This window comes from Pseudophryne corroboree, chromosome 3 (assembly GCF_028390025.1).
Source record: "Pseudophryne corroboree isolate aPseCor3 chromosome 3, aPseCor3.hap2, whole genome shotgun sequence".
In the NCBI taxonomy this organism is placed as follows: domain Eukaryota; kingdom Metazoa; phylum Chordata; class Amphibia; order Anura; family Myobatrachidae; genus Pseudophryne; species Pseudophryne corroboree.
This window is the reverse complement of record NC_086446.1, coordinates 190,512,564-190,539,310: the sequence shown is the minus strand read 5'-3', so window position 1 is coordinate 190,539,310 and position 26,747 is coordinate 190,512,564. Positions and strand designations below refer to the sequence as shown.

General features: G+C 47.1%; 1 protein-coding gene across 3 annotated transcripts in view; it reads right to left on the bottom strand.

The window, feature by feature from the left end:
- The window catches only part of LOC135055087 (L-threonine ammonia-lyase-like), a 139,845-nt gene that overhangs the window by 33,636 nt on the left and 79,462 nt on the right, over positions 1-26,747 (bottom strand). For all 3 annotated transcript variants that reach the window (XM_063958731.1, XM_063958732.1, XM_063958730.1), the window contains one exon: positions 16,147-16,312. In XM_063958731.1, coding sequence (XP_063814801.1) covers positions 16,147-16,312 — 166 coding nt within the window. The remainder of the gene's footprint in view (positions 1-16,146; positions 16,313-26,747) is intronic.

Here is a 26,747-nt window from a genome sequence, read left to right as displayed (position 1 = left end):
CCAATCAGCGAGCGCAACGTCCTGGCACTCTGCTGATTGGCTGCACGTTGAGCTGTCAGACAGCGCATCGCAAAGCCTCTCCATTATACTCAATGGTGGGAACTTTGCGGTTAGCGGTGAGGTCACCCGCGGTCAGCGGCTGACCGCGGGTAACCCCACCGCTGACGGCAAAGTTCCCACCATTGAAAGTAATGGAGGGAGCTGTGCGATGCGCTGTCTGAGCTCACACGCGCATACAGCCAATCAGGTGAGTGCAACGAAGTAGCGCTTCCTGATTGGCTGAAGGGACCTCTGTGACAGGAGTCACGTGGGGTCCCGGCATTCGGGGAAAGGCCCTTTCAGTCCGCTGGTCCGGGTGTTCGTTTATTTTTTTTGCCAAGTACGAGGATTTATATCTGGACACTGGATTTAGGGGAGTATAATTTTATTCACAGGTACCCCGGATCGTCGGATCAGGAGACGTGGCAGTCGGCGGGTCAACATAGGTAAGTATGTGTGTGTCGGCAGGTGTGAAATAAAGTTTTACTCTCAAGGTGTGTGTCTCCTGTTTTTATTTGGGTATTTTTTCCCCAGTAGTACTACAGGTACCAGCGGGCCCGTTTTTCTCCCCCATGCTGGTACTTGTGGTTCTCCAAGTACCAGCTTGCGGGGGAGGCTTGCTGGGACTTGTAGTACTACAGGAAAAAAACAATATTCTTGTCATTTTCTCAAGGCTATCAGACCCCCATCCGCAGCCCTTGGATGGGGGGGGACAACCTCGGGCTTCACCCCTGGTCCTTGGGTGGCTGGGGGGGGGACCCCTTGATTGAAGGGGTCCCCACTCCCCCAGGGTACCCCGGCCAGGGGTGACTAGTTGGATATTTAATGCCACGGCCGCAGGGCGCTGTATAAAAGTGACCCCCGGCTGTGGCATTATCTGTCCAGCTAGTGGAGCCCGATGCTGGTGTAAAAAATACGGGGGACCCCTACTCTTTTTGTCCCCCGTATTTTTTGCACCAACACCAGGCGCAGAGCCCGGTGCTGGTTTTAAAAATACGGGGGATCCCCTGTCCATTTCCCCCCCGGATTTTTAGAACCAGGACCAGCTCGAAGAGCCCGAGGCTGGTTATGCTTTGGAGGGGGGACCCCACGCCATTTTTTTTCGGGTTTTTTCCCGTTTTTAAAAAATCGGAACAAAATCCGTCAAATCGGCCGTTTTTCGTCAGCGGGACTGTCGAATCCGTTTTTTATTGAATATGGTCAATTTCGGCACCCACTTGCCGAAATTAGACGGTCGAATTGTGTCGAATTAAAAAACGGCCGAAAAATTTCCGCGATTCGCCGCTAATTGCATATACCCCATAGAATTCAAAGCATAATGTGCAACAAAACAGAAACATTATAAAGTTTTGTGATAACATGGTAACATAAGTGACCTATTTACTAACAAAACAGTCGTAACCAGTAGCGGCTCCAGAGGTGGGGCTGCAGCCTGTCTTGGACTGTCTGACCGGGCAACCGCTTCTGAGCCATCTATGCCGGTACAATATTTAGAAGCACCCGGCTATATACACCTGCTACCTGCATCGCAGGTGATTGCATGTGCGAGTGCAGAGAACAGGGTGCCTCTAAACATTGTCCTGGCATAAATGGACCGGAAGCGGCTCTACGGTCAGCCATTCCGACGCAGGCTGCAGCACAGTCCAAAATTCAAATTGGGGAGCCTATTTGAATTTTGGACTGTGCTGCAGACCCACCTCTGGAGCCGCCACTTTCAGTAATACACAGCTGCCTTGGCGATAGTGACCACAGGGGGAGATGTATCAAACTTTGGGGTCTATTTACTAAGCCTTGAATGGAGATAAAGTGCACAGAGATAAAGTACCAGCCAACCAGCTCCTGTCATTTTTCAAACACAGCCTGTGACATGGCAGGTAGTTGCTGATTGGCTGGTACTTTATCTCCGTGCACTTTATCTCCATCCAAGGTTTAGTAAATAGACCCCTATGGTAATTTAGAGCAGAGAAGTGGAAAAGTTGCCCATAGAAACCAATCCGCTTCTACCAATCATTTTATAGTGTGTACCTGGTAAATGCTAGCTAGATAATTGGTTGCTATGAGTAACTGCTCAACTTGTCCACTTTTCCACTCTTTAGACTGGAGTAGTAACGGGTAGCCCAATCTCTGCTGATATGGCATACTGCTTTGTGCATAGTAGAACTGAAGGGGGTGGTATAATAAATCGACAATGTTATGGTCGATAGTCAATAGGTCGACACCAAATGGTCAACATGCATTAGGTTGACAGGTACAAAAGGGCAACATGTGAAAGGTCGACATGGCAATGGTCGCCACTTTAATGGTCGATGTGTGTTTTTTTATGTTATTTTTTTTTAGGCCAAGTCTTACATATTTCATGTTCTGTGACCACCATCAGTGCAAATGTAGATGCTCGCCACTCTTTGGGCAATGTTATTATTCTCAGTAGATGCTCATGTGGATAGTTAATCCAGCAAATGTTGGTAAAACATGTAAAAAAAAAAAAAAAAAATGTGCCGACCATTTGTGTGTCAACCATTGTCATGTTGACTTTTTGAGCCTGAATGTCGATCACATAATGTCAACCTACTGACTGTTGATCTATCATCCGGATACCAGAACTAAAAGCCAAGAGACATAAGCATTCGGTTCCACTTCAAAAGTATAAAAATGTAAAATTTAATAAAATTGTAACAAATATTTCAAAATGATTAACCATTAAAAAAATTATTTTTAGTATAATTAAGCATTTTTACATTTATCTCATTCTGTTATCGACATCTGAAGATAAGTAACGACTCACACCTGCAGTGGTTTGCCACCGGCAACAACACTGCTGTTGCTATGGCAACCCTATCGTCCATTAATAAATATATTCCATAGTTACATTATTTTACCATTACTGCATCTAGTTCACCCAATATAAATAATGGAAGTGAGACTTTGGCACAAGAAAGTGGTACATGTACATCACCATATGTTTGTTTTTACTTTCTTTAATTTGTATTGAGTATATATATGATCTATATGAATTTGTTTTAATTTATTAATAATCCTTTAATTCAACTTGTGTTTTAGGCTTAGATTTGTGTTTTCACATATAAATAATTTCATAATTAATGTCTTCTACCAAATTCAGCAAAAAAATAAAATAAAATACTAGATGTCACTCATCTATGACAGGATAATAACTTATGAAGTAAATATCACTTAATTGGTGGCTTTAACGGGTTGGTATCCCGTGACCGGCAGTTGGGAGACCACCGTTCACCATACCGACGCCGGGATCCTGGCATTGAGATGGCCGGTGGGGGGAAGAGAGCACAACGAAGCCCCTTGCAGTCTCGCAGCGCTCGCCATGCTGCGGGCTTGGAGCTGCGCTTGCCACAGGATCAATTCCCACTCTATGGGTGTCGTGGACACCCACGAGTGGGAATAGTCCCTGTTAGTTGGCATGCCGACTGTTGGGATTGTGCGGAATGTAGGTGCCAGTATTGTGACCGGCGGTCTCCTGATCACATAACTACATCCCGCTTTAACCTCTCATGACAATTTTATAAACTAACGATTCTCAACTCCAGTCCTGAAGTACAACCAACAGGTCATGTTTGGTGGATTTCTTTAATCATGCTCAGGTGATGTAAATAAGAATTTACTTACCGATAATTCTATTTCTCGGAGTCCGTAGTGGATGCTGGGGTTCCTGAAAGGACCATGGGGAATAGCGGCTCCGCAGGAGACAGGGCACAAAAAAGTAAAGCTTTTACCAGATCAGGTGGTGTGCACTGGCTCCTCCCCCTATGACCCTCCTCCAGACTCCAGTTAGGTACTGTGCCCGGACGAGCGTACACAATAAGGGAGGCAATTTGAATCCCGGGTAAGACTCATACCAGCCACACCAATCACACCGTACAACTTGTGATCTAAACCCAGTTAACAGTATGATAACAGAAAGAGCCTCTTAAAGATGGCTCCTTAACAATATAACCCGAATTTGTTAACAATAACTATGTACAGTATTGCAGATAATCCGCACTTGGGATGGGCGCCCAGCATCCACTACGGACTCCGAGAAATAGAATTATCGGTAAGTAAATTCTTATTTTCTCTATCGTCCTAAGTGGATGCTGGGGTTCCTGAAAGGACCATGGGGATTATACCAAAGCTCCCAAACGGGCGGGAGAGTGCGGATGACTCTGCAGCACCGAATGAGAGAATTCCAAGTCCTCTTTTGCCAGGGTATCAAATTTGTAGAATTTTACAAACGTGTTTTCCCCCGACCACGTAGCTGCTCGACAGAATTGTAATGCCGAGACCCCTCGGGCAGCCGCCCAAGATGAGCCCACCTTCCTTGTGGAATGGGCCTTAACAGATTTAGGCTGTGGCAGGCCTGCCACAGAATGAGCAAGTTGAATTGTGTTACAAATCCAACGAGCAATCGTCTGCTTAGAAGCAGGGGCACCCAACTTGTTGGGTGCATATAGTATCAACAGCGAGTCAGATTTTCTGACTTCAGCCGTCCTTGAAATGTATATTTTTAAGGCTCTGACAACGTCCAACAACTTGGAGTCCTCCAAGTCGCCAGTGGCCGCAGGCACCACAATAGGTTGGTTCAGGTGAAACGCTGATACCACCTTAGGGAGAAAATGCGGACGAGTCCTCAGTTCTGCCCTATCCGAATGGAAGATTAGATAAGGGCTTTTATAAGATAAAGCCGCCAATTCAGATACTCTCCTGGCGGAAGCCAGGGCCAGTAACATAGTCACTTTCCATGTGAGATATTTAAAATCCACCTTTTTCAATGGTTCAAACCAATGGGATTTGAGGAAATCTAAAACTACATTTAGATCCCACGGTGCCACCGGAGGCACCACAGGAGGCTGTATATGCAGTACTCCTTTAACAAAAGTCTGTACCTCAGGAACTGAGGCCAATTCTTTTTGGAAGAATATTGACAGGGCCGAAATTTGAACCTTAATAGATCTCAATTTGAGACCCATAGACAATCCTGATTGTAGGAAATGTAGGAAACGACCCAGTTGAAATTCCTCCGTCGGAACACTCCGATCCTCGCACCACGCGACATATTTTCGCCAAATGCGGTGATAATGTTTCGCGGTGACTTCCTTCCTTGCCTTAATCAAGGTAGGAATGACTTCTTCTGGAATGCCTTTCCCTTTTAGGATCTGGCGTTCAACCGCCATGCCGTCAAACGCAGCCGCGGTAAGTCTTGAAAGAGACAGGGACCCTGTTGTAGCAGGTCCCTTCTCAGAAGTAGAGGGCACGGGTCGTCCGTGACCAACTCTTGAAGTTCCGGGTACCAAGTCCTTCTTGGCCATCCGGAGCCACTAGTATTGTTCTTACTCCTCCTCACCGTATAATCTTCAATACCTTTGGTATGAGAGGCAGAGGAGGAAACACATATACTGATTTGTACACCCAAGGTGTTACCAGTGCGTCCACAGCTATTGCCTGTGGATCTCTTGACCTGGCGCAATACTTGTCCAGTTTCTTGTTGAGGCGAGACGCCATCATGTCTACCATTGGTCTTTCCCAACAGTTTATTAGCATGTGGAAGACTTCTGGATGAAGACCCCCCTCTCCCGGGTGAATATCGTGTCTGCTGAGGAAGTCTGCTTCCCAGTTGTCCACGCCCGGGAAGAACACTGCTGACAGTGCTATTACGTGATTCTCCGCCCAGCGAAGAATCTTGGCAGCTTCTGCCATTGCACTCCTGCTTCTTGTGCCGCCCTGTCTGTTTACATGGGCGACCGCCGTGATGTTGTCCGACTGAATCAACACCGGTTTTCCTTGCAGGAGTGGTTCCGCCTGGCTTAGAGCATTTTAGATTGCTCTTAGTACCAGAATGTTTATGTGAAGAGACTTTTCCAGGTTCGTCCATACCCCCTGGAAGTTTCTTCCTTGTGTGACTGCTCCCCAACCTCTCAGGCTGGCGTCCGTGGTCACCAGGATCAAATCCTGTATGCCGAATCTGCGGCCCTCCAATAGATGAGCCTTTTGCAACCACCACAGAAGATATACCCTTGTCCTTGGCGACCGGGTTATTCGCAGGTGCATCTGAGGATGCGACCCTGACCATTTGTCCAACAGATCCCTTTGGAAAATTCTTGCATGGAATCTGCCGAATGGAATTGCTTCGTAAAAAGCCACCATTTTTCCCAGGACTCTTGTGCATTGATGTACAGACACCTTTCCTGGTTTTAGGAGGTTCCTGACAGGTCGGATAACTCCTTGGCTTTTTCCTCGGGAAGAAAAACCTTTTTCTGAACCGTGTCCAGAATCATCCCTAGGAACAGCAGACGTATCGTCGGAAAACAGCTGCGATTCTTGGAATATTTAGAATCCAGTCGTGCCGTCGAAGAACTACTTTAGATAGTGCTCTTCCGACCTCCAACTGTTCTCTGGAACTTGCCCTTTTTAGGTCGTGCAAGTAAGGGATAATTTAGATGCCTTTTTTCTTTGAAGAAACATCTTTTCGGCCATTACCTTGGTAAAAAGGCCCGGGGTGCCGTGGATAATTCAAACGGCATCGTCTGAAACTGATATTGACAGTTCTGTACCACGAACCAGAGGTACCCTTGATGAGAAGGACAAAATTTGGACATGGAGGTAATCCTTGATGTCCAGGGACACCATATAGTCCCCTTTTTTCCGGTTCGCTATCACTGCTCTGAGTGACTTTATCTCGATTTGAACCTTTTATGTAAGTGTTCAAAACATTTTAGATTTAGACTATGTGTCACCAAGCCGTCTGGCTTCAGTACCACAATATAGTGTGGAAAAATAATACCCTTTTCCTTGTCGTAGGAGGGGTACTTTGATTATCACCTGCTGGATATACAGCTTGTGAATTGTTTCCAATGCTGCCTCCCTGTCGGAGGGAGCCGTTGGTAAAGCAGACTTCAGGAACCTGCGAGGAGAAGATGTCTCGACTCTCCAATCTTTACCCCTGGGATAATACTCGTACGATCTAGGGGTCAACTTGCGAGTGATCCCACTGCGCCCTGAGACTCTTGAGACTACCCCCCCACCTTGAGTCCGCTTGCACGGCCCCAGCGTCATGCTGAGGACTTGGCAGACGCGGTGGAGGGCTTCTTTTCCTGGGAAAGGGCTGCCTGCTGCAGTCTACTTCCCTTACCTCTATGTCTGGGCAGATATGACTGGCCTTTTGCCTGCATGCCCTCATGGGAAAGGAAAGATTGAGGCTGAAAAGACGGTGTCTTTTTTAGCTGAGATGTAACTTGGGGTAAAAAAGGTTTTCCCAGCTGTTGCTGTGGTCCCCAGGTCCGATGGACCGACCCCCAAATAACTCCTTCCCTTTATACAGCAATACTTCCATCTGCCGTATGGGATCTGTATCACCTGACCACTGTCGTGTCCCTGACATCTTCTGGGAGATATGGACAACGCACTTATCTTGATGCCAGAGAGCAAATATCCCTCTGTGCATCTCACATACATATATATAGAATGCATCCTATTAAATGCTCTACATGAATAAAATATTTTCAGTCAGGGAATCCGACCAAGCCAACCCAGCACTGCATCTCCAGGCTGATGGCGATCGCTGGTCGCAGTATAACCACCGTATGTGTGTATATACTTTTTAGGATATTTTTTCAGCTTCCTATCAGCTGGCTCCTTGAGGGCGGCCGTATCTGGAGACGGTAACGCCACTTGATAAGCGTGTGAGCGCCTTATCACCCTAAGGGGTGTTTCCCAACGTACCCTAATTTCTGGCGGGAAAGGGTATAACGCCAATATTTGCTATCGGGGTAACCCTACGCATCATCACACACTTCATTTTATTTTATCTGATTCAGGAAAAACTACAGGTAGTTTTTTCCACTCCCACATAATACCCTTTCTTGTGGTACTTGTAGTATCAGAAACACGTAACACCTCCTTCATTGCCCTTAACGTGTGGCCCTAATGAGAAATACGTTTGTTTATTCACCGTCGACACTGTATTCAGTGTCCGTGTCTGTGTCTGTGTCGACCGACTGAGGTAAATGGGCGTTTTTAAAACCCCTGACGGTGTTTCTGAGACGCCTGGACCGGTCCTAATAGATTGTCGGCCGTCTCATGTCGTCAACCGACCTTGCAGCGTGTTGACATTCTCACGTAATTCTCTAAATAAGCCATCCATTCCGGTGTCGACTCCCTAGAGAGTGACATCACCATTACAGGCAATTTCTCCGCCTCCTCACCAACATCGTCCTCATACATGTCGACACACACGTACCGACACACAGCACACACACCGGGAATGCTCTGACAGAGGACAGGACCCACTAGCCCTTTGGGGAGACAGAGGGAGAGTCTGCCAGCACACACCAAAAACGCTATAATTATATAGGGACAACCTTATATAAGTGTTTCTCCCTTATAGCATCTTTTATATATATACAATATCGCCAAAATCAGTGCCCCCCCTCTCTGTTTTAACCCTGTTTCTGTAGTGCAGTGCAGGGGAGAGCCTGGGAGCCTTCTCTCCAGCTTTTCTGTGAGAGAAAATGGCGCTGTGTGCTGAGGAGATAGGCCCCGCCCCTTTTACGGCGGGCTCGTCTCCCGCTATTTTTGAAGTTAGGCAGGGGTTAAATATCTCCATATAGCCTCTGTGGGCTATATGTGAGGTATTTTTTGCCTCTAATAAGGTTTTTATTTGCCTCTCAGAGCGCCCCCCCCAGCGCTCTGCACCCTCAGTGACTGTTGTGTGAAGTGTGCTGAGAGGAAAATGGCGCACAGCTGCAGTGCTGTGCGCTACCTTTATGAAGACTCAGGAGTCTTCAGCCGCCGATTTTGGACCTCTTCTCTCTTCAGCGTCTGCAAGGGGGCCGGCGGCGCGGCTCCGGTGACCATCCAGGCTGTACCTGTGATCGTCCCTCTGGAGCTAGTGTCCAGTAGCCAAGCAGCAAATCCACTCTGCACGCAGGTGAGTTCACTACTTCTCCCCTAAGTCCCTCGTTGCAGTGATCCTGTTGCCAGCAGGACTCACTGTAAAGTAAAAAACCTAAGCTAAACTTTCTCTAAGCAGCTCTTTAGGAGAGCCACCTAGATTGCACCCTTCTCGTTCGGGCACAAAATCTAACTGGAGTCTGGAGGAGGGTCATAGGGGGAGGAGCCAGTGCACACCACCTGATCTGGTAAAAGCTTTACTTTTTTGTGCCCTGTCTCCTGCGGAGCCGCTATTCCCCATGGTCCTTTCAGGAACCCCAGCATCCACTTAGGACGATAGAGAAATATAGTTTGGTGGGTCAGAAACTATCCCACCTGCTTCCATCCAGAAAACCAGTGGCGTAACTTTAGAGGGTGCAAAGGACGTGCTTGCTATAATGGGACCCAACCGCTTAGGGGGCCCACCGGCCCAGCAAGCAACCCTATTGCACCGTGCTTTTTTCTCCCTTTCATTTTAACTGTGCACTGCGGTTTCCAGCATGAGTGGGGGGCTCTAGCGTGCCGGCAAGCAAAGGCAGCAGCCGCCCCACGCCAGCAGCACCAACTCAGCCAGGAGCACCATGGATCCGGGAGACAGCAGCAGCAATGGAAGCAGTGCCCCTCCCCTTCCAGCAGCTGCGTCAACCAGGCCAGCATCACTATGGAGCTGGGAGTATGTATGTACAGAATGTGTGTATAAGAGAGTCAGTGAATGTATGTACAGTATTTATATATGAGAGAGGCAGCGTGTGTGTGTGTGTGTGTGTGTGTGTGTGTGTGTGTGTGTGTGTGTGTGTGTGTGTGTGTATATATATATATATATATATATATATATATATATATATACCTTCACAACAAGCACGGCACTCCAGGGACTCGTATGCAATCACCTTTAATGGCGGTGATTTAAAACACCGCCATTAAAGGTGATTGCATATGAGTCCCTGGAGTGCCGTGCTTGTTGTGAAGGTATCTGGATTGTTTTGCACTGGGCACCGGGACCAGTTGTTATTACAGCAAGGAGTGGCGGCTGAATTGGAATAATAGATATATATAGATATATATATATATCTAACAAAAACAGCAAAGCTTTTGTGAACCCCTACTAAATGGCGCACTGAAAAGCAGCCCACACACTGGTTCACCACAGAAAGAACCTCACCAGAAAAAGTTCAAAAAAATTCTACAGGTTTAAATACAAGTTTGTGGGATCCAAGATAGTAGGCGCTCAATTAAACATGAAATTATACTCAACACAACTTTCCTGTGGTAGGTGGATGTATTTGATACCCGATTTGTAGCGTGGGCAATTTCTTTCCCTTTTTCTGGAATGCTGTACACTGTACTTATATATATACATACACACACTATGTATGTCTGAGAGGCAGCATATGCATATATGAATGAATGTATATATGTATATATGAGAGAGGCAGCGTATGATGGATACATTTATCTCTTTCTATTTCATCTGTCTCTCATACACACACACACACACACACACACACACACACACCCACACACATATATATCCATCATACAATGCCTCTCTCATATATACATTCATACATACTTACATATGCTGCCTCTCAGACATACATATATACACTGCCTCTATCATATGTATGTATGATAGAGGCAGTGTATATATGTATGCAGTGGCGTAAGTTTGTCCCAGTTGCCCGGAGGCAAGAAAAATATTGGTGACCCCCTATATATATATATATATATATATTAGTGATGAGCGGGTTCGGTTCCTCGGAAACCGAACCCACCCGAACTTAACTCATTTTACACGGGTCCGAGGCATACTCGGATTCTCCCGTATGGCTCGGTTAACCGGAGCGCGCCGAACGTCATCATCCCGCTGTCGGATTCTCGCGAGATTCGGATTCTATATAAGCAGCCGCGCGTCGCCGCCATTTTCACTCGTGCATTGGAAATGTTAGGGAGAGGACGTGGCTGGCGTCCTCTCCGTTTATTGTTGAACTTGATTGTGCTTTATTGCTTAATTGTGGGGAGGACTGGGGAGCAGCTGTATAATATAGGAGGAGTACAGTGCAGAGTTTTGCTGATCAGTGACCACCAGTTTTATCCGTTCTCTGCCTGAAAAAAACGCTCCTTATCTGTGCTCAGTGTGCTGCATATATCTGTGCTCACACTGCTTAATTGTGGGGACTGGGGAGCAGCTGTATTATATAGCAGGAGTACAGTGCAGAGTTTTGCTGACAGTGACCACCAGTATACGTTGTCTGCCTGAAATACACTCCATATCTGTGCTCAGTGTGCTGCTTTATTGTGGGGACTGGGGACCACCAGTATAATATTATATAGGAGGAGTACAGTGCAGAGTTTTGCTGACCAGTGACCACCAGTATACGTTGTCTGCCTGAAAAACACTCCATATCTGTGCTGCATTGTAGACAGTATATAGTAGGAGTACAGTGCATAATTTTGCTGACCACCAGTATATAATATATAGGAGTACGGTACAGAAGGCCACTGCTGTACCTACCTCTGTGTCGTCAAGTATACTATCCATCCATACCTGTGGTGCATTTCAGTTTCGCACAGTTTGCTGACCACCAGTATATAATATATAGCAGTACGGTACAGTAGGCCACTGCTGTACCTACCTCTGTGTCGTCAAGTATACTATCCATCCATACCTGTGGTGCATTTCAGTTTTGCACAGTTTGCTGACCACCAGTATATAATATATAGCATTACAGTACAGTAGGCCACTGCTGTGCCTACCTCTGTGTCGTCAAGTATACTATCCATCCATACCTGTGGTGCATTTTAGTTTTGCACAGTTTGCTGACCACCAGTATATAATATATAGCAGTACGGTACAGTAGGCCACTGCTGTACCTACCTCTGTGTCGTCAAGTATACTATCCATCCATACCTGTGGTGCATTTCAGTTTTGCACAGTTTGCTGACCACCAGTATATAATATATAGCAGTACGGTACAGTAGGCCACTGCTGTATCTGCCTCTGTGTCGTCAAGTATACTATCCATCCATACCTGTGGTGCATTTTAGTTTTGCACAGTTTGCTGACCACCAGTATATAATATATAGCAGTACGGTACAGTAGGCCACTGCTGTACCTACCTCTGTGTCGTCAAGTATACTATCCATCCATACCTGTGGTGCATTTCAGTTTTGCACAGTTTGCTGACCACCAGTATATAATATATAGCAGTACGGTACAGTAGGCCACTGCTGTACCTACCTCTGTGTCGTCAAGTATACTATCCATCCATACCTGTGGTGCATTTCAGTTTTGCACAGTTTGCTGACCACCAGTATATAATATATAGCAGTACGGTACAGTAGGCCACTGCTGTACCTACCTCTGTGTCGTCAAGTATACTATCCATCCATACCTGTGGTGCATTTCAGTTGTGCGCAGTATATATAGTAGTAGGCCATTGCTATTGATACTGGCATATAATTCCACACATTAAAAAATGGAGAACAAAAATGTGGAGGTTAAAATAGGGAAAGATCAAGATCCACTTCCACCTCGTGCTGAAGCTGCTGCCACTAGTCATGGCCGAGACGATGAAATGCCATCAACGTCATCTGCCAAGGCCGATGCCCAATGTCATAGTAGAGAGCATGTAAAATCCAAAAAACAAAAGTTCAGTAAAATGACCCAAAAATCTAAATTGAAAGCGTCTGATGAGAAGCGTAAACTTGCCAATATGCCATTTACGACACGGAGTGGCAAGGAACGGCTGAGGCCCTGGCCTAAGTTCATGGCTAGTGGTTCAGATTCACATGAGGATGGAAGCACTCATCCTCTCGCTAGAAAACTGCAGTGCCACTCCTAGATGGGCCAGGTGTTTGTGTCGGCCACTTGTGTCGCTTAGCTTAGTCACACAGCGACCTTGGTGCGCCTCTTTTTTTCTTTGCATCATGTGCTGTTTGGGGACTATTTTTTTGAAGTGCCATCCTGTCTGACACTGCAGTGCCACTCCTAGATGGGCCAGGTGTTTGTGTCGGCCACTTGTGTCGCTTAGCTTAGTCACACAGCGACCTTGGTGCGCCTCTTTTTTTTATTGCATCATGTGCTGTTTGGGGACAATTTTTTTGAAGTGCCATCCTGCCTGACACTGCAGTGCCACTCCTAGATGGGCCAGGTGTTTGTGTCAGCCACTTGTGTCGCTTAGCTTAGTCACACAGCGACCTTGGTGCGCCTCTTTTTTTCTTTGCATCATGTGCTGTTTGGGGACAATTTTTTTGAAGTGCCATCCTGCCTGACACTGCAGTGCCACTCCTAGGTGGGCCAGGTGTTTGTGTCAGCCACTTGTGTCGCTTAGCTTAGTCACACAGCGACCTTGGTGCGCCTCTTTTTTTCTTTGCATCATGTGCTGTTTGGGGACAATTTTTCTGAAGTGCCATCCTGCCTGACACTGCAGTGCCACTCCTAGATGGGCCAGGTGTTTGTGTCGGCCACTTGGGTCGCTTAGCTTAGCCATCCAGCGACCTCGGTGCAAATTTTAGGACTAAAAATAATATTGTGAGGTGTGAGGTGTTCAGAATAGACTGAAAATGAGTGTAAATTATGGTTATTGAGGTTAATAATACTATGGGATCAAAATTACCCCCAAATTCTATGATTTAAGCTGTTTTTGAGGGTTTTTTGTAAAAAAACACCCGAATCTAAAACACACCCGAATCCAACAAAAAAATTTCAGGGAGGTTTTGCCAAAACGCGTCCGAATCCAAAACACGGCCGCGGGACCGAATCCAAAACCAAAACACAAAACCCGAAAAATGTCCGGTGCACATCACTAATATATATATATATATATATATGTATATATATATATGTGTATATATATATATATATATATATATATATATATATTTGCTCCTGCATAGCAAGCCTGCAGATTCTAACTATATGAAGCTACTACAAAGCCATTGCAACTAAGTAGATCTTTGTAGGGGTCCAGCCACACACTACATAGATCTTCTCAGTCACTCACAATGCTGATTATTTCTCTGCCAAGTAATCCAGGATTAGAACCCACAACCTATTACACTGGAAGCATGCATCTTACTGATGAAGATATTTGCTCTTGCATAGGAAGTATGAGAATTCTAACTATATGAAGTTACTTGTAATTGTCAGAGAAATAACTTCATATACTGTAGTTAGAATTCTCATGCTTCCTTTATAGGAGCAAATAGCTTCATCAGTAAGGTGCCTGCTTCCAGTGTGTCTATAATAAAGAGGGTGTGATTTGTAAGGTGTAGTGACTAATGGGGAAGTCGGCTACGGAAGAGATACCGGCTGCTGTCAATTAACTTAATTGATTAATGTTGTTGAACACACAGAACCGGAGGAGAAGTGCCCCCCTTCAAAGCAGGAGCCCGGAGGCAGTTGACTCCGTTGCCTCCCAGAGTTCTGCCTCTGTATGTATGTCTGAGAGGCAGCATATGTAAGTATGTATGAATGTATATATGAGAGAGGCAGTGTATGATGGATATATATATATATGTATGTATGTATGTATGTATGTATGTATGTATGTATGATAGAGGCAGTGTATATATGTATGTCTGAGAGGCAGCATATGTAAGTATGTATGAATGTATATACGAGAGAGGCAGTGTATGATAGATGTATATATATATATATATATATATATGTATGTATGAAAGAGGCAGTGTTTATATGTATGTCTGTGAGGCAGCATATGTAAGTATGTATGAATGTATATATGAGAGAAGCAGTGTATCATGTATGTATGTATATATATATATATATATATATGTGTGTGTATGATAGAGGCAGTGTATATATGTATGTCTGAGAGGCAGCATATGTAAGTATGTATGAATGTGTATATGAGAGAGGCAGTGTATGATGGATGTATATATATATATGTATGTCTGTATGTATGATAGAGGCAGTGTATATATGCATGTCTGAGAGGCAGCATATGTAAGTATGTATGAATGTATATATGAGAGAGGCAGTGTATGATGTATGTATGTATGTATGTATGTATATATATATATATATATATATATGTATAATAGAGGCAGTGTACATATGTATGTCTGAGAGACAGCATATGTAAGTATGTATGAATGTATATATGAGAGAGGCAGTGTATGATGAATGTATATGTATGTATGAGAGACAGATGAAATAGAAAGAGATATATATATATGTAGAGATGTGAATATTAGAGACAGAAGGCGTACGAAGGAAGGAAGGAAGGAAAGGAAGGTAAATATGAGAAAGATGAGATAACTAAATAAATAGATAGAATCTTACCCTTCTGAAGTGCAGCGACGGGTGGAAGCACTAGGGTTACCACCTCATCACTTTAATTCTGGACACATTAATTACACAGGTTCTGAGGCTGGCTGACTTCAAGACTCCATTTCACCTGTTTTTAATTAGCCACAGAACCTGTGTAATTAATATGTGTCCAGAATTGAAGGGATGAGGTGGTAACCTAACCCTATGAAGTACAGTGAGTGACCCATACAGTCCTGGTGACCCCCCTGCCGACCACTGCCTGGAACATGCAGAGTTTTAGTAAAGGATAACAGTGAAAAACAAACAAACGTCTGCACAATGCAGTGGGTTGCTTGCTAGGCCAGTGTTAAAATGATAGGCGGAACCATCCATACCCACTCTGGGGGAGACCATAGTTGGACGGCCCCTTAAAAATTTTGCTCAGGGGCCCACAAAGTTCTAGTTACGCCCATACTTGCCTACCTGACCCTCTCCATGAGGGAGAAAATGCTCTGTTCCTGGACTTTCCTGGTAATGTATGATTGCCATCACCTGTGGTGAGCTAGTTAATTGATAAGAAAGGTGTTTCACCACAGGTGATGGCAATCATACATTACCAGGAAAGTCCAGGAACAGAGCATTTTCTCCCTCATGGAGAGGGTCAGGTAGGCAAGTATGGTTACGCCCCTGCCCAAAACATGACCTGTTGGGAAGCTTTAGGGTTGAGGTTGAGAAACATTTGTTTGTACATAATTTAATGTTTCACAACATTTTCACAGCTAAAGTTGTGAAATAAATCTTATAATGCGCAATGTGCACCAATTTAGCATATAGCAATGTGCGCCAATATCTGCCTATCCAACATTAGGTCACAAAGATCTAAGCATGCTACTTACAATCACTGCTATTTTTGGATTCAGGTGTTTCAGGGCAGCTGCTGACCCAGCCAACAAACCACAGTGTCCACCTGCAGGAAATATTACTGCATCCAAATTAGGCACCTGCTCATAGATCTCCAGTCCCACAGTGCCAAGTCCTGCGAGATATCCAGCACTGTCTTCCCTGAGTGAAAGAAACCATATGAAATTATAGCTGAAAAGGATATATGTATGTACAATATTCAGTATAACGCCTGTAACATAAAGACTGAAATCAGGAAAGGGGATGTGACTAAAATAACCAAATACAAATGACAAAAACATTGCACTATGGGGGTCATTCCGAGTTGATCGCTAGCTGCCGTTGTTCGCAGCGCAGGGATCAGGATAAAAATCGGCATTTCTGCGCATGCATCGCAATGCGCAGGTGCGATGTACAGGTACAATGAGCATCGTGGGTTTGCACAGAGTCTATCGAACATTCCTGTCGCACGGCCGAACGCAGGAAGATTGACATGAAGTGGGCGTTTCTGGGTGTCAACAGACCGTTTTCAGGGAGTGCTTAGAAAAACGCAGGCGTGGCAGAAAAAACGCAGATGTGGCTGGGCGTTCACTGGGCGGGTGTGTGACATCAAAAGCCGTCCCTCCATCGTTAGAATCAACGCACGCAAAGCCTCCAACATGACCCGCCCCACTAGGTACAAAATGCTCTGTTTCTGGACTTCCCTCTTAATTTATTATTGCCATCACCTGTGAAGAAACAGCTTTCTTATCATTTAACTAGTTCAACACAGGTGATGGAAATCATAAATTAAGAGGGAAGTCCAGAAACAGAGCATTTTGTACCTAGTGGGGCGGGTCATGTTGGAGGGTCTGCGCACGCGAAGAGTAACTACAGGGCTGGTCTTGTTTTGCACAAAAAGATTTTGCAGGCGCTCTGCTGCACAAGGGTTTGCACTTCTGCACAGCGAAAATACACTCCCCAGTGGGCGGCCACAATGCGTTTGCACGGCTGCTAAAAACTGCTAGCGAGCGATCAACTTGGAATGACCCCCTATCAGAGCCGGATTAAGGCTATGGGGGGCCCGGGGCACTTCAAACAGCGGGGCCCCTAAGAATTGGGCAGGCAATTTTTATATATATATATATATATATATATATATATATATATACACACACACACAGCCAATTTTATAAACAGCAGCATAATAAAAAAAACAACATAATGACAGCATGATGATTAAAAAAATAAAAATAAAAATACAGCCAGCTTACTGTTTTTCTCTGCAGCTGGCACGCTGCTTGTGACACAAGAGAGCTTGCTCTTCCATGCACGCTGGCTACACACTCTACTCAGTGCCAGATTAAGGTCCACATGGGCCTGGAGCTGAAACTTAAGAAGGGCCTATTGTGTGCCGCAGGGGGTGCAACCAGTGCTGTAGGGGTGAGGTTCAACCATCCCAACCTCCCTCACCTCTTCACTTATAAAAGGCCCTGTTAACCACACACACATTTTGGTAGGCCAATATTTGTTACCCATGGGGTGGTCATATATCACATCACCTTTGTTCATGCACATGTGTTGCTGCCTTTAATACAGTGGCGTAACTACTGCCCCCGCAGCCCTCGCGGTGGCTTGGGGACGAGGGGCTGCGGGGCGCCACTGATTTACAGCAGACTGACATGCGGACGAGCGTCCGCATGTCAGTCTGCGGTCTCCTTCCCTCCGCCGCTTGTTGGAGGGACACGGAGGGCACAGCGCGCCTCCCTGTGTCCCTCCTGCATCATCTCCGGCGGCCGCGGGTCTAATAGGGGGAAGTGCCGTCCGTGAGCTCTAATTGGCTCACGAACCGGCACTTCCCCCTACTAGACCCGCGGCCGCCGGAGATGATGCAGGAGGGACACAGGAGAGGCGAGCTGTGCCCTCCGTGTCCCTCCAAAAAGCGGCGGCGGTGGCGGCGCGGGGGGGGGGGGGGGGGGGGCGGGAGGTGGGGGAAGAAATATCTGGCACTGGGGGCATATATGGCACGGGGGAATATCTGGCACTGGGGGCATATATGGCACTGGGGGGGGGATATCTGGAACTGGGGGGAATATCTGGCACTGGGGGCATATATGGCACTGGGGGGGGGATATCTGGCACTGGGGCATATATGGCACTGGGGGGGAATATCTGGCACTGGGGGCATATATGGCACGGGGGGAATATCTGGCACTGGGGGCATATATGGCACTGGGGGGGAATATCTGGCACTGGGGGCATATATGGCACTGGGGGGGGGATATCTGGCACTGGGGCATATATGGCACTGGGGGAGAATATCTGGCACTGGGGGCATATATGGCACTGGGGGGGGGATATCTGGCACTGGGGGGAATATCTGGCACTGGGGGCATATATGGCACTGGGGGGGATATCTGGCACTGGGGCATATATGGCACTGGGGGAGAATATCTGGCACTGGGGGCATATATGGCACTGGGGGAGAATATCTGGCACTGGGGGCATATATGGCACGGTGGGAATATCTGGCACTGGGGGCATATATGGCACTGGGGGCATATATGGCACTGGGGGGGAATATCTGGCACTGGGGGGGGGGGATATCTGGCACTGGGGGAGAATATCTGGCACTGGGGGCATATATGGCACTGGGGGGGGGAATATCTGGCACTGGGGGCATACATGGCACTGGGGGCATATATGACACTGGGGGCATATATGGCACGGGGTGGAATATCTGGCACTGGGGGCATATATGGCACTGGGGGCATATATGGCACGGGGGGATATCTGGCACTGGGGGAATATCTGGCACTGGGGGCATATATGGCACTGGGGGCATATATGGCACTGGGGGGTAATATCTGGCACTGGGGGCATATCTGGCACTGGAGGGGGGAATATCTGGCACTGGGGGCATATGTGGCACTGGGGGGGAATATCCGGCACTGGGGGCATATGTGGCACTGGGGGCATATCTGGCACTGGGGGCATATTTGGCACTGGGGGGGAATATATGGCACTGGGGGCATATCTGGCACTGGGGGCATATGTGGCACTGGGGGGGAATATCTGGCACTGGGGGCATATGTGGCACTGGGGGGGTATATGTGTACCTGGCACATGGGGGAGGGGCTATATTTGGCACTGGGGCATGTGAGTACCTGGCACCGTGGGGGAATATCTGGCACTGGGGACATATGTGGCACTGGGTGCACAGCCCTAGCAACAATGACTACCTCCTAGCAACTAGCATGACACCCAGTGCATGAAACACCTGGCAACGAGCATGACACCCAGTGCATGAAACACCTGGCAACGAGCATGACACCCAGTGCATGAAACCCCTGGCAACGAGCATGACACCCTGAGCATGAAAACCCCTGGCACCGTGCATGGAACCAAGAGCATGAAACTCCTGGCAACGAGCATGACACCCAGTGCATGAAACCCCTGACAACGAGCAGGTAATTGAAAATAAGATTTTACTTACCGATAAATCTATTTCTCGGAGTCCGTAGTGGATGCTGGGGTTCCTGAAAGGACCATGGGGAATAGCGGCTCCGCAGGAGACAGGGCACAAAAAGTAAAGCTTTTCCGATCAGGTGGTGTGCACTGGCTCCTCCCCCTATGACCCTCCTCCAGACTCCAGTTAGGTACTGTGCCCGGACGAGCGTACACAATAAGGGAGGATTTTGAATCCCGGGTAAGACTCATACCAGCCACACCAATCACACCGTACAACTTGTGATCTAAACCCAGTTAACAGTATGATAACAGCGGAGCCTCTGAAAGATGGCTTCCTTCAACAATAACCCGAATTAGTTAACAATAACTATGTACAATTTATGCAGATAATCCGCACTTGGGATGGGCGCCCAGCATCCACTACGGACTCCGAGAAATAGATTTATCGGTAAGTAAAATCTTATTTTCTCTATCGTCCTAGTGGATGCTGGGGTTCCTGAAAGGACCATGGGGATTATACCAAAGCTCCCAAACGGGCGGGAGAGTGCGGATGACTCTGCAGCACCGAATGAGAGAACTCCAGGTCCTCCTTAGCCAGAGTATCAAATTTGTAAAATTTTACAAACGTGTTCTCCCCTGACCACGTAGCTGCTCGGCAAAGTTGTAATGCCGAGACCCCTCGGGCAGCCGCCCAAGATGAGCCCACCTTCCTTGTGGAGTGGGCCTTTACAGATTTAGGCTGTGGCAGGCCTGCCACAGAATGTGCAAGTTGGATTGTGCTACAGATCCAACGAGCAATCGTCTGCTTAGACGCAGGAGCACCCATCTTGTTGGGTGCATACAATATAAACAACGAGTCAGATTTTCTGACTCCAGCTGTCCTTGCAATATATATTTTTAATGCTCTGACAACGTCCAGTAACTTGGAGTCCTCCAAGTCACTTGTAGCCGCAGGCACTACAATAGGCTGGTTCAGATGAAATGCTGACACCACCTTAGGGAGAAAATGCGGACGAGTCCGCAGTTCTGCCCTGTCCGAATGGAAAATCAGATATGGGCTTTTGTAAGATAAAGCTGCCAATTCTGACACTCTCCTGGCAGAAGCCAGGGCTAGAAGCATGGTCACTTTCCATGTGAGATATTTCAAGTCCACCTTTTTTAGTGGTTCAAACCAATGAGATTTTAGGAAGTCCAAAACCACATTTAGATCCCACGGTGCCACTGGAGGCACCACAGGAGGCTGTATATGCAGCACTCCCTTAACAAAGGTCTGGACTTCAGGGACTGAAGCCAATTCTTTTTGAAAGAAAATCGACAGGGCCGAAATTTGAACCTTAATAGATCCCAATTTGAGACCCATTGACAATCCTGATTGCAGGAAATGTAGGAATCGACCCAGTTGAAATTCCTCCGTCGGAGCACTCCGATCTTCGCACCACGCAACATATTTTCGCCAAATTCGGTGATAATGTTGCACGGTTACTTCCTTCCTTGCTTTAATCAAAGTAGGAATGACTTCTTCCGGCATGCCTTTTTCCTTTAGGATCCGGCGTTCAACCGCCATGCCGTCAAACGCAGCCGCGGTAAGTCTTGAAACAGACAGGGACCCTGCTGAAGCAAGTCCCTCCTTAGAGGTAGAGGCCACGGATCTTCCGTGATCATCTCTTGAAGTTCCGGGTACCAAGTCCTCCTTGGCCAATCCGGAACCACTAGTATCGTTCTTACGCCTCTTTGCCGTATAATTCTCAATACTTTTGGTATGAGAGGCAGAGGAGGAAACACATACACCGACTGGTACACCCAAGGCGTTACCAGCGCGTCCACAGCTATTGCCTGCGGATCTCTTGACCTGGCGCAATACCTGTCCAGTTTTTTGTTGAGGCGAGACGCCATCATGTCCACCATTGGTCTTTCCCAACGGGTTACCAGCATGTGGAAGACTTCTGGATGAAGTCCCCACTCTCCCGGGTGAAGATCGTGTCTGCTGAGGAAGTCTGCTTCCCAGTTGTCCACTCCCGGGATGAACACTGCTGACAGTGCTATCACATGATTCTCTGCCCAGCGAAGAATCCTTGCAGCTTCTGCCATTGCCCTCCTGCTTCTTGTGCCGCCCTGTCTGTTCACATGGGCGACTGCCGTGATGTTGTCCGACTGGATCAATACCGGTTTTCCCTGAAGCAGAGGTTCTGCCTGGTTTAGAGCATTGTATATTGCTCTTAGTTCCAGAATGTTTATGTGAAGAGACGTTTCCAGGCTCGTCCATACTCCCTGGAAGTTTCTTCCTTGTGTGACTGCTCCCCAGCCTCTCAGGCTGGCGTCCGTGGTCACCAGGATCCAATCCTGTATGCCGAATCTGCGGCCCTCCAATAGATGAGCACTCTGCAACCACCACAGAAGAGACACCCTTGTCCTTGGAGACAGGGTTATCCGTAGGTGCATCTGAAGATGCGACCCTGACCATTTGTCCAACAGATCCCTTTGGAAAATTCTTGCGTGGAATCTGCCGAATGGAATCGCTTCGTAAGAAGCCACCATTTTTCCCAGGACTCTTGTGCATTGATGTACAGACACCTTTCCTGGTTTTAGGAGGTTCCTGACAAGCTCGGATAACTCCTTGGCTTTTTCCTCCGGGAGAAAAACCTTTTTCTGAACCGTGTCCAGAATCATCCCTAGGAACAGCAGACGAGTTGTCGGCATTAACTGGGATTTTGGAATATTCAGAATCCACCCGTGCTGTTTTAGCACTTCTTGAGACAGTGCTAATCCCATCTCTAGCTGTTCTCTGGACCTCGCCCTTATTAGGAGATCGTCCAAGTATGGGATAATTAATACGCCTTTTCTTCGAAGAAGAATCATCATCTCGGCCATTACCTTTGTAAAGATCCGAGGTGCCGTGGACAATCCGAACGGCAGCGTCTGAAACTGATAGTGACAGTTTTGTACAACGAACCTGAGGTACCCCTGGTGTGAGGGGTAAATTGGAACGTGGAGATACGCATCCTTGATGTCCAAGGATACCATAAAGTCCCCCTCTTCCAGGTTCGCTATCACTGCTCTGAGTGACTCCATTTTGAACTTGAACTTCTTTATGTACAGGTTCAAGGACTTCAGATTTAGAATAGGCCTTACCGAGCCATCCGGCTTCGGTACCACAAAAAGAGTGGAATAATACCCCTTCCCTTGTTGCAGAAGAGGTACCTTGACTATCACCTGCTGAGAGTACAGCTTGTGAATGGCTTCCAACACCGTCTCCCTTTCGGAGGGGGACGTTGGTAAAGCAGACTTCAGGAAACGGCGAGGTGGATCTGTCTCTAATTCCAACCTGTATCCCTGAGATATTATCTGCAGGATCCAGGGATCTACTTGCGAGTGAGCCCACTGCGCACTGTAATTTTTGAGACGACCGCCCACCGATCCCGAGTCCGCTTGAGAAGCCCCAGCGTCATGCTGAGGCTTTTGTAGAAGCCGGGGAGGGCTTCTGATCCTGGGAAGGAGCTGCGTGTTGCTGTCTCTTCCCTCGACCTTTGCCTCGTGGCAAATATGAATAGCCCTTTGCTCTCTTATTTTTAAAGGAACGAAAGGGCTGCGGTTGAAAAGTCGGTGCCTTTTTCTGTTGGGGAGTGACTTGAGGTAGAAAGGTGGATTTCCCGGCCGTAGCCGTGGCCACCAAATCTGATAGACCGACTCCAAATAACTCCTCCCCCTTATACGGCAAAACTTCCATATGCCGTTTTGAATCCGCATCGCCTGTCCACTGTCGCGTCCATAAAGCTCTTCTGGCCGAAATGGACATAGCACTTACCCGTGATGCCAGTGTGCATATATCCCTCTGTGCATCACGCATATAAAGAAATGCATCCTTTATTTGTTCTAACGACAGTAAAATATTGTCCCTGTCCAGGGTATCAATATTTTCAATCAGGGACTCTGACCAAACTACCCCCGCACTGCCCATCCAGGCAGTTGCTACAGCTGGTCGTAGTATAACACCTGCATGTGTGTATATACTTTTTTGGATATTTTCCATCCTCCTATCTGATGGATCTTTAAGTGCGGCCGTCTCAGGAGAGGGTAACGCCACTTGTTTAGATAAGCGTGTTAGCGCCTTGTCCACCCTAGGAGGTGTTTCCCAGCGCTCCCTAACCTCTGGCGGGAAAGGGTATAATGCCAATAATTTCTTTGAAATTATCAGCTTTTTATCAGGGGCAACCCACGCTTCATTACACACGTCATTTAGTTCTTCTGATTCAGGAAAAACTATAGGTAGTTTTTTCATACCCCACATAATACCCTGTTTAGTGGTACCTGTAGTATCAGCTAAATGTAACGCCTCCTTCATTGCCAAAATCATATAACGTGTGGCCCTACTGGAAAATACGGTTGATTCGTCACCGTCACCACTGGAATCATCGCCTGTGTCTGGGTCTGTGTCGACCGACTGAGGCAAAGGGCGTTTCACAGCCCCTGACGGTGTTTGAGTCGCCTGGACAGGCACTAATTGATTGTCCGGCCGTCTCATGTCGTCAAACGACTGCTTTAGCGTGTTGACACTATCCCGTAGTTCCATAAATAAAGGCATCCATTCTGGTGTCGACCCCCTAGGAGGTGACATCCCCATATTTGGCAATTGCTCCGCCTCCACACCAATATCGTCCTCATACATGTCGACACACACGTACCGACACACAGCAGACACACAGGGAATGCTCCTAATGAAGACAGGACCCACTAGCCCTTTGGGGAGACAGAGGGAGAGTTTGCCAGCACACACCAAAAGCGCTATATATATATATCAGGGATAGCCTTATAATAAGTGCTCCCCTATAGCTGCTTTGTTATATAAAAATATCGCCATAAATTTGCCCCCCCTCTCTGTTTTACCCTGTTTCTGTAGTGCAGTGCAGGGGAGAGACCTGGGAGCCGTCCTGACCAGCGGAGCTGTGAGAGGAAATGGCGCCGTGTGCTGAGGAGATAGGCCCCGCCCCTTTTCCGGCGGGCTCGTCTCCCGCTATTTTGAGAAATCAGGCAGGGGTTAAATATCTCCATATAGCCTCTAGGGCTATATGTGAGGTATTTTTAGCCTTTATAGGTACTCATTTTGCCTCCCAGGGCGCCCCCCTCCCAGCGCCCTGCACCCTCAGTGACTGCCGTGTGAAGTGTGCTGAGAGGAAAATGGCGCACAGCTGCAGTGCTGTGCGCTACCTTTAGAAGACTGCAGGAGTCTTCAGCCGCCGATTCTGGACCTCTTCTGTCTTCAGCATCTGCAAGGGGGCCGGCGGCGCGGCTCCGGTGACCATCCAGGCTGTACCTGTGATCGTCCCTCTGGAGCTTGATGTCCAGTAGCCAAGAAGCCAATCCATCCTGCACGCAGGTGAGTTGACTCCTTCTCCCCTCAGTCCCTCGCTGCAGTGATCCTGTTGCCAGCAGGAATCACTGTAACATAAAAAACCTAGCTAAACTTTCTCTAAGCAGCTCTTTAGGAGAGCCACCTAGATTGCACCCTTCTCGGCCGGGCACAAAAATCTAACTGGAGTCTGGAGGAGGGTCATAGGGGGAGGAGCCAGTGCACACCACCTGATCGGAAAAGCTTTACTTTTTGTGCCCTGTCTCCTGCGGAGCCGCTATTCCCCATGGTCCTTTCAGGAACCCCAGCATCCACTAGGACGATAGAGAAAAGTAATTAGAAGCCTTACTGTAGGACTTAATGTGTAATGGGCATTACGGTGTGTGGTATACTATATCGCAGGCATTGTGATATGTGGTATAATGTCTCAGGGTCATTGCAGTGTGTGGCATAATGTATCACAGACATTGCGGTGTGTGTCATAATGTGTCAGGCATTACGGTGTGTGGTATACTATATCACGGGCATTGTGGTATGTGGTATAATGTCTCAGGGTCATTGCAGTGTGGCATAATACATAACGGGCATTGCAGTGTGTGGCATAGGGTATAACGGGCAGGGCATTGCGGTATGTGTCACAGGCATTACGGTGTATGTTATACTATATCACGGGCATTGTGGTATAATGTCTCAAGGTCATTGCAGTGTGTGGCATAATGTGTCACAGGCATTGTATGTGCTATAATGTATCAGGCATTGCAGTGTGTGGCATAATGTATCACGGACATTGCGGTGTGTGTCATAATGTGTCACAGACATTGTATGTGCTATAATGTATCAGGGGCATTGCAGTGTGTAGCATAATGTATAACGGGCATTGCGATTCCTGTCATAATGTGTCACAGGCATTACGGTGTGTGTCATAATGTTTCACAGGCATTACGGTGTGTGGCATAATGTGTCGGGGGCATTATTGTGTGCGGCATAATGTCTAAGGGCCATTGCAGTATGTGGAATAATGTATACTGGGCATTACTATAAGGAGGAAAAATGACAAATAATGTAAGGGGCATGAATCAGGATTATTTTTCTTTCCTGTGGTGGCCAACGTATGGGCGTGCAGGTTGCAAAACTGGGGTATAAGGTAGTCTGTTCCTGCAATGACACGCCCCTTTATGCAAAACCACGCCCATTCAAACAAAACCACGCCCCTTTTTTGCTGCATATTTATCCCTTTCTTGCTCCCAATTATGGAGCATGAAGGGGGGGGGGGGGGGGCGCCGATGAATTTTTTGGCTTGGGGGAGAAAAATTTCTAGTTACGCCACTGCTTTAATACACTACACTACAGTACTTCACCTACCACCCATTGAAATACCTCTTGCCCATCAATCTGTGTTGTATCCAGAACTTACAGTACCTCTTCATTTGTAAATACTGTATTGTGCTCTTCCCACTTTCATCTGTATTTCCATTAATGTCCCCTTCCTTCTCATCTGTTCTGTGTTGTGTACCTCCCTTACCCCTTCTCTTCATCTGTGTCTGTCCACTATTATGTCCATTTTCATAATTGTGTCCCAATTTCCTCCTCATTTGTGCCCAGTATTGTGCTCTCACCCCCTGCCCCTCTTCATCTGTGTCCATTATTATGATCTCTCCCCCACTTCTCTGTCAGTTATTGTGTTTTTCTTTCCTTTCTTCTCCTCTGTGTTCATTTTTATGCTCTTGTACCACCTTCTCCTGATAATCTATGTCCTTTATTATATTCCATCTCCCTCCATTGTATCCATTATTGTCCTCTCTC